This window comes from Lytechinus variegatus, chromosome 17 (assembly GCF_018143015.1).
Source record: "Lytechinus variegatus isolate NC3 chromosome 17, Lvar_3.0, whole genome shotgun sequence".
NCBI lineage: Eukaryota > Metazoa > Echinodermata > Echinoidea > Temnopleuroida > Toxopneustidae > Lytechinus > Lytechinus variegatus.
The window spans coordinates 27,331,837-27,340,939 of NC_054756.1; the positions used below are offsets into that span (position 1 = coordinate 27,331,837).

Here is a 9,103-nt window from a genome sequence, read left to right on the forward strand (position 1 = left end):
TAGTAGTACTACATGCAATGTGTGGGTGAAAATCAGAAAAGGGACAAAAGGTTTTAACGCATTAGAGAGAGGGGGAGAAAGATAAAAAAAGAAGAAAGAAGGAAGAAAAAAAAGAGGATGAAGGAAAAGATCATTTAAAGAAGAGAAAGATGAAGAAGGAGGAGGAGGAGAAGGGGGAGAAGAAGAAGAAAGAAGAAGAAGAAGAAGGAGGAAGAGGATGAGGGGGGAGAAGAAGAAGAAGAAGAAGGTGAAAGAAAGAAGGGGACGAACAGAAAAAGGTAGAGGAAGGAAGGATGAAGAGGAGGGAAGAAAATGGTAGGAGAATGGGAAAAGATGAATAAGAAAATGAAGAAGAACGAGAACGGAGTCTTTCGTAAGATATAAATGAAAAATCATACAAATTCTGTACAAAATTATTTGACGACGATTGAAATTTGAACACAAAAAATTTTCTTGTTTACAACTTATTCGTAAAAGAAAAAGCATAAAACAATTACATGAAATTTGCATTTTTAAATTTAAAAACTTAATGTTATCACGATGTTTGTTTTTACCGGAACAAACGAATCGAAGTTTTTTTTAAGAGGAAAATTCTATTCTTTCAATATTATAGACCATAAATCACGACATAATCATGCGAGGAACATCACAAAGTAACTAGTTATATCATAGATGATCAAATATTACGTCGAAAATAATGAATCCGACATTACGTAACATTCGAAACAGGAATAAACAAAAGCTTTGATTTCAACTTGTTTATTAACAACATATTCATCGCTAAGCAATACGCACAAATGAGGTCCACCACTTTTACAAATTTTAAATTACACATCAATTTTTAGAGTAATATCATTATAGTTCGCCGAAATGTCTGATTAACCAATATCAAAGTTACGACGAGATACATTTTCAATAATGGTATACACACCCCTTGATATCACTGCAAACATTTTGTTAAACTACCTTACATATGATTTTCATTACATCTGGAACCATAAGAGACACAACAACCAAATTGAGCGTAACTATGTGAAGTACCATTATGGCATTTTTTTTAAATGTTACACTAAAGTGTTAATATCCAGCGTTATCTCTTATTGGTTGCCGCTCCGACAAAGAATAAAACCTGTTTTACGAACACGACATAAAAAACATTGGAATACAGTTAAGAGCTTCATGTTTATTCAAAATAAAGCACTAGTGTACCATATATAGGTCCCTGTGGAACGCCAATCGGTTCGCTTGAAAGGTATTGGTAAAAGGTTTAGCAGCATAGTGAGAGACCAAATTCATGTAAAATCAGAATGTTTTCATTTCCAAACCTTCTTTGTCATATTGCCCACAGTATTCTTTGTAACAGGGTGAAATAAGATGACCTAGATGGATGATGACTGAACTTTTGGAATTTTGACTTCAGTTAAAACTGATTGATGTAGCTTGTTGTGATCAGGGCACATTTATCGAATGCGCATTCATTCCAGTCCCAATAAAACACCTGCTCTGCGTTGCGCATACCATCAAAAATCGCAGAGGAGATAGTCTTTATCAGCTGACAGAAGCATCTAAATAGTGTAAATTCTGTAAGAACTTAATGAATTTTCTGGACACATATATCTTTTATTATTTCACCGTTAATATTATTCATGAACCCTCTTTCGTTATTCATTTTATACTTAGAGTGATTAGAGAATGTAATATTATGCTTCATATAAAATGTTTGATTGTTTTTATTATCATTACTTGCTATCAAAGCTGGCATGTGACCGCCCCTACTATCTGCACTCCTCGTCCAGGCGTGAAGTCATGCGCAAGAAAAGGAATTTCAAGCCACTTCAAAGAAATGTAGATATGAGAATGGTAAATGATGGATCTTGGCGGAAGCAGGTACTGTTAGGGCTACGCTAGAAGTTATTGTGTACTTTTGGTTTGGTTAGTGTGTTTTCAGTAGTGCGCATGCGTCGAAATCGATACCCAGAATTCTTTGACTTGTCATCATCCGAGCGCTACTAAACAGTATTGCAATTTCCCCCGTAAAATGTCTCAAACCACATATATTTTCTTTCTCAGATCTGTAAAATAAATACTTCATTTATTCTGGTCTGGCGTGTTTGATCAAGGTATATTCTTGGATTCCACGGGAAGGTATATTTCCCGTGGTCGACGGCCACGCCCGAAGCCCCGACAACGCCTAGTCCCTGATGGCGATGAGCTCGATGTCGAACAAGAGGGTGGAGTTGGGTGGGATGGTGCACAGCAGTCAAGGAAAATGATCAAATTAAACCTGAAACTAAAAATAGAAATATAGTGAGATGAGACTACTTATATAGTACGGGGAAAGGTCAACTGTGCCTATTGCAAACATAAATTAAGAAGAAGAAAAAAAGTGAATAGAAAATATGCACAGAGTAAATGGGGGAGGGGGAATTTTATAAAAGGAACAAAAGAAAAACCATCAAACACTAACCAAAGAAAAAAATTAAAAACTTAAATCAAATCATAAAATATTTCAATTTTTACCGATTTGACAATAAGGACCAACTTGACTGAACCGTTAAATGCTAAACAGTGGAAATTCCACATGTTTAGCATGGGAAACAAAACTTTTTTTCACATGACAACGGAGAGAAAATTAGAATATTTCATGTGATAAAATATTAAAAAATGGTAAGTGTATGGTGATGTTATCAGTACCCTTATTTGTGTACCAACCAGGATGTGTATATAACTATTTTGAGAAATTAACACTTAAAAATGTCATAACTTTCTTATTTTTCATCCGGTTTTGAGGAAATTTTTATAGTAATGCTTGTACGATTTTTCTCTTTTTATTCAAATAAACTTTTTGTTGGGGAAGATTTGTCTTTTAACCATTCCACTTCTAATAAAGTATTTTAATAATTGCAACTATCCGAAAATGTGTTCAAATGTTTACCAATGTTGAGCTCTAATTTTCACCTTTTCCAGAAACGGTGAATTGAAAAATAAACAAATTCTGAAGGGATGCACTAAGTTCATACTTGCTGTTACTTTGAGAGCGAAATTGTTTACCATTAAAAAATTAAAAAAAATGATTACTTTCCTTTCATAATCATAATAATAGCCAATTTTTTATAAAGCGCTTTTCCCGGGATGGCCTAAAGCGCGTTACAGCATATTATTACCCTGGTCATTGGATTCATTTCAATCAAGCACGAAACGTGCACAATATCCACTCCCTGGGGAGCATTCCTTGCATTCGTCGCAGCCTCATTATGGCGCTGGCAAAATCAAACATACAATATCTTTCGCATCCTACCGGGTACCCATTTAGCACCTGGGTCGAGAGTGGCAAAGTGTGGATTAACGCCTTGCCAAAGGACGCTAGACCGCGATGGGATTCGAACACACGACCCTCTGTTTACAAGGCGAGAGTCAGAACCACTACACCACGGCTCTTCCACACTACACCACGACACTTCCACTGATGCCTTAATAGAACTTCATTAACATAATTCCATGTTTTACGATGTTATGACACCCTTAAAAATAAGCAATGAAAAATATGACAACAGTGTTAAATAAAGATTAAAATTTTCGATGGATTAATTAAAGGATATCATCCCGGATAACCATTTGCTCCGTATCCAAAATCCGGAGAACATTTCAATATTGACCTCTCTCCAACACTCATCTGCAAAAAACAAGAAAATAGACAAGAATAACGTTAGTAATTTCACAGATAAAAGCAAACAAATGATGATAACATAAATGACCGACCGGCATACACGGGTAATCAGGGCTGAAACTGATTTATTATATATTTTTATATCGTGATAAAAGTGTATTTATGATGTAGAATTTGTGTAAATTGAGTTGTTTTTTTTGTTTGATATTGATTGTATTTTTATGTAATTGATTGTAAATGGTAAAGGAATTCGGCTTTTCAGCCGCTATAGACACCCTTGTTAAATTAAACCGTTTTAAATAAATAAATAAATAAATAAATAAATGATAAATAGATTAAGATTCACAGAACAAAATGCTAAAAATTTCATCTAATTCTGATAATGAAATGACGAAATTATTGAATTTGAAAGATTGGCAATATTTGATGAAAACAATTACATCATGTCGTCATGAATATTCATTATTAAGTGGCTGATGACTTTCCTTTTCCATATGTTATTACATGAAATCATTATTATTTCACATGATCACACATGTGTGTGATATGTCTGCCTTATAATAAGAGGTGCAAATTACAGCAATGAACACCTTATTATTTTTTATTCTTGGAGGACAAGATTTCAATGATTTCATATAATAAATATCAAAATAGCAAATGCGGACATAATGATAAATGATCCACCTTGCTAGGTGCTCAAGGCCAAGCTAGTCTATACCGATTCAAGTGCGCACAGCTTTTTGAGGAATTACTTCCTACCGGTACCCATTTACCTCACCTGGGTTGAGTGCAGCACAATGTGGGCTATTTTGTAGGTAAATTTCTTGCTGAAGGATATAATGATAAATAAAACACGCCATGGCTCGAAATCGAACCCACGTCCTTCAGATTGAAGAACCACTAGACCACGATTCTCCCATGCCATCATCACTTTGCTCATTGGATATTCATGAAGACTTGCATAGGTCTGTTTCGCCCAAATAACGCAAATATTTAAAATGTCATAACTATGTTATTCCTTTTCCGATTTTGATCAATTTTTTTGTATAGTTTGTCAGTTTGTCTGATCATCATTCTGTTGAAATCATATTACTCTCAATCTGGAGTACCCCTTTGAATAGCAGTGACAACAAATAAACACCTTCTTCCAGTGTAGTTATGAGCCAAATATTTTGAGGGGGCGAGATATTACGTATCGAGCAGAATTCAGAAAATGCTGCATGTTCGCGAAGCGAGCGAGCAAAATGTTGAAATTTTCATGTAAAAATCCAATTTCGTGATGAATTTTTTAAATAATATCTAAAAAATATTATAATCCCCCCTACGGTTTCTCCTTTTCTTTCATTTCTCTTTTTTTTTCTTGGTCGTAACCCCCCCCCCGATCTGTACGCCACTGCCTTCCCCGATATAAATGTCACACTTGGCCCGTTCCTCCTTCTTGTAAAGACAGTCTGCTGATTAAAAACAGTCGCGGTAATACAATAGCGATATAGGTTTGATTTCGTTTCTGAAATACAATCTCTTCGTAGTATTGATTTCAAAATGTATTCATCCTAATTCGATTCCTGTTTCAGTCCCACGTACCAGATAATATGCTGTGTATCGGGGTGAACTCCTGCCTGACCTTAACACAGAAAGGCACAGAGGTTTGTTAGAGGAAACGTGGCCCAATAGAAACAGTGACGATGATTAGAATTATAATAACGATGGTGATGACGATATTAACAATAAAAAAAAATAATCATAATGATACTAATGATGATAAAAATAATGATGATAAATTGATAATAGCAACAATGATAATATAGGCCTAACAATAATTAAGAAAATAATGATAGTACAGATGATGATGATGATTATAATAATAATTGACAATTACTATAGATGATAATCGTCATTATTTTGTTTTCTTTTTCAGATTCAGATTTCAATTCCAGCAGAACGTAAAAAATAATTCAAATTATTGTCATACATTTATAGCAAATATTTACAATACGAATCATTGTCATTTGAATCTTGTTCAATAACAAATGATAATTAACATAGGTATTTAGTTTATATAAAATGGTACATTTTGTAGACAAATTATAATACATAATTTGAATAGAAAGAAAAGACATGTTCTTATTATCATAATGATGATAATAAGAACAACAATAATAATGATTAATTAGTATAATTAACGTAACAACAGCAATAATAATGATAATGATGATTATTTTCTTTATTCAAACACTATGAGAATTTTTTTGTCCTCTCTCATTGTTAGTAAACTCCCTTAACTGCCACCCGTTTCCCTTTAACGTATCATAACATATTCTTGGCGGATTAAACCGATACTACTACTACACTACTACTACTACTACTACTACTACTACTACTACTACTACTACTACTAATATTTCTACTATACCACTACTACTACTACTACTACTACTACTACTACTACTACTACTACTACTACTACTACTACTACTACTACTACTACTACTAATACTAATGCTAATACTACACTGTAAAAACTGTGGTGTTAAAACTTACACCAATTGGTGTTAATAGAGGACCACACCCTGAGGTGTTAAAATTACACACTAGAGATTAAACATAACACTAAAGAGTGTAAATGTAACAACAAAAGGTGTTGTAATAACACCTATAGGTGTTAAACTAACACCACCAATTTAACACCAGTGTAAACTAACTGATGTGGTCCTCTATGTACACCGGTTAACACCACAGTTTTTGCTGTGTACTACTACTACTACTACTACTACTACTACTACTACTACTACTACTACTACTACTACTACTACTACTACTATTACTACTATTACTACTTTTACTACTATACTACTACTACTACTACTACTACTACTACTACTACTACTACTACTACTACTACTACTACTACTATACTACTACTACTACTACTTTTACTAGTCGTCTACTACTACTACTACTACTACTACTACTACTATACTACTACTACTACTACTACTACTACTACTTTTTCTACTATACCACTACTACTACTACTACTACTACTACTACTACTAATACTTTTACTACTCTACTACTACTACTACTATACTACTACTACTACTACTACTTTTACTACTCTTCTACTACTACTGCTACTGCTGCTACTACTACTACTACTGCTGCTACTACTACTATTACTACTACTATTAAACAACGTTGTATAACAATTCTAAACAGAGTTTTTACTGTTTTCTTTATCTCTCCCTATCCCTCTTCTCTTTACACTACTTGGAAGACTATAGGGCGATAGCGCCGCCCCTTGCCCAGGGCCCCGTCTAACAAAGAGTTGGAATTGACCCGATCAACTATTTTAAGACTCTGATGGATGTTCCTTAAATCTTTACTAATATTCTTCATTAGTTTTTTCTGTTATTTTTATAATAAACTTTTGTAAAGGTGAACTTCCCCTTTACGGAGCGTTGTGGCCCAGTGGATTAGTCTCCGGACTTTGAAACAGAGGGTCGTGGGTTCGAATCCCAGCCATGGTGTAATTTCTTTCGGCAAGAAATTTACCCACACGGTGCTACACTGAACCCAGGTGAGGTGACCTGGCAGGAATTTATTCTTTGCAATGCGTGTGCGCTGTAATCTTAGTAATAACGGCTGCCAAGCTACAGCTGGGGCAATAATATCCAAGTCCTTTGGAAGCGCATAGAGACATAATTCATAATTGTGATATGCGCTATACAAGAACAGTTTGTTAATATTATAATTATTATTATTATTATTATAAGAAAATAATGTAAGAATGTTACTCACCTGTGCCACGCCCACGTCCCATCCTTTGATGACCTCACCTTGGCCTAATTTGAATTCAAAAGGTGAATGAATGTTTTTTCTTGAGTTATCGAATTCCGTACCATCCATAAGAGTACCTGCAAAAAAAAATGAGCTACCGCTTTGTGAAACCTGCATTGTACCAAAAGATTACAATTTTGATAAACAAAGAACTGTTTTATTTATTGCTTTTTTTATTTTGGTCGAAATTTTACTAATCTGCATCATTGATTATTTTTCTTTTCACTTGAAACAACTTCTCATCTGGGTAGCATTTCTTTTAATTATGATATATAAAACAATTTTGTAAATTCTTCGTCGGTGACAAAGACCAATTTTGGATTGGATGCGGTTTTATGGTAATTTCTAAATGGGGGGGGGGGCTTCATCTTTTTTCAATTCATCTTTAATCGAGGTACTTTATTGTCCACAAAAATATCAAAATATGAAAGTTTTTATGTCACAAAAATTAATAGGGCAATTCCATAAAATGATTAACCTTTTTGTCCATCCGACCTCCATTTTTGTCAAGATTTACTTCTCTTTATAAACTGACCAAGTCATGGTCAAACAAGAGCATTAAAGAATGTAAAAAGAATAAGAAATCAGGGACAGAAAATTTCATGAATTTCCCACATATAGGGGATCGGACGTACATATTTTATGAATTTTCCCAGAAGCAAACATGTTAATTTTATCGTTCACAATATTATTGTCTAAATAAGAAAAAACACACACCGTATGATCTGGGGTTTTTTTAATTCAGAAAGAAATGTGGTTTTTGCATTAGCATTATCAAAATTATGAAAATTTTAATGGAGGAATTAAACTACAAAAATCAAAACTGCTCACCTATGTAATGAACAACACACGTTTGGCCAGCCTTAGGGTATGTCCTTCCTATAAAACAAACAAACAAATAAATAAAACTAATAAACAACTGTTTGGTTGGAGAAGGCATTCTCCCAAAACGCTTCGTCAATTAATTTAATAAAATTAATGATTATTTAAATAAACTGAAAATACTTGCATTGGATAGAGAGAGAAAGAGGGGCAAAGGCGAGGGAAGGGGGGGGGGCGAGTGAGAGAGAAAGCAAGGGAAAGAGGGGTAAGAATGGAGAGGGAGGGAGAGTTGGGGGTTGACTGGTGCTTGCTGCATGACGACAAAACCTCGGAACCAACAACATTATTTTCTTTCTTTTTTTAAAAGTTGAATACCCCCCTCCCTCCCCCAACCCATACAGACCCAAAGTATGTCACCGTAGGCATCAGACATAACGACGTATGTGAGAGCGATCAGTGATAGGGCGAATGAATGATATCCTCACACAGAGACGTGTGTCATGTTCGATAGATGTAACAGACCACGTACTGGTGATAGCAATAACATCCTCATATACAAAGCATTAAACCATGCACGACGCCCCTTTACTCTCATCAAAATTATATGTGAATAAGACAATTCATTAGTCGTATACCCTTCATAAAGGTACACATTTTAATAAGGGGGGGGGGTGGCCAAAAATAGAAAATAAGTTTTCTTTAACGGTAGGATTGGTTAATCAAATATTTAGTTCTCTTGAAACTCATATGGAATCAATATTAAAAAATGTTAAT

General features: G+C 34.4%; 1 protein-coding gene across 1 annotated transcript in view; it reads right to left on the reverse strand.

The window, feature by feature from the left end:
* Positions 1 to 239: 239 nt before the first annotated feature.
* The window catches only part of LOC121431442 (peptidyl-prolyl cis-trans isomerase FKBP1A-like), an 11,325-nt gene continuing 2,461 nt past the window's right edge, over positions 240 to 9,103 (reverse strand). The window contains exons 2-5 of the mRNA XM_041629011.1: positions 8,339 to 8,386; positions 7,469 to 7,584; positions 3,600 to 3,673; positions 240 to 2,249 (exon numbers count right to left, since the gene is read on the reverse strand). Coding sequence (XP_041484945.1) covers positions 2,192 to 2,249; positions 3,600 to 3,673; positions 7,469 to 7,584; positions 8,339 to 8,386 — 296 coding nt within the window. The 3' untranslated portion in view covers positions 240 to 2,191. The remainder of the gene's footprint in view (positions 2,250 to 3,599; positions 3,674 to 7,468; positions 7,585 to 8,338; positions 8,387 to 9,103) is intronic.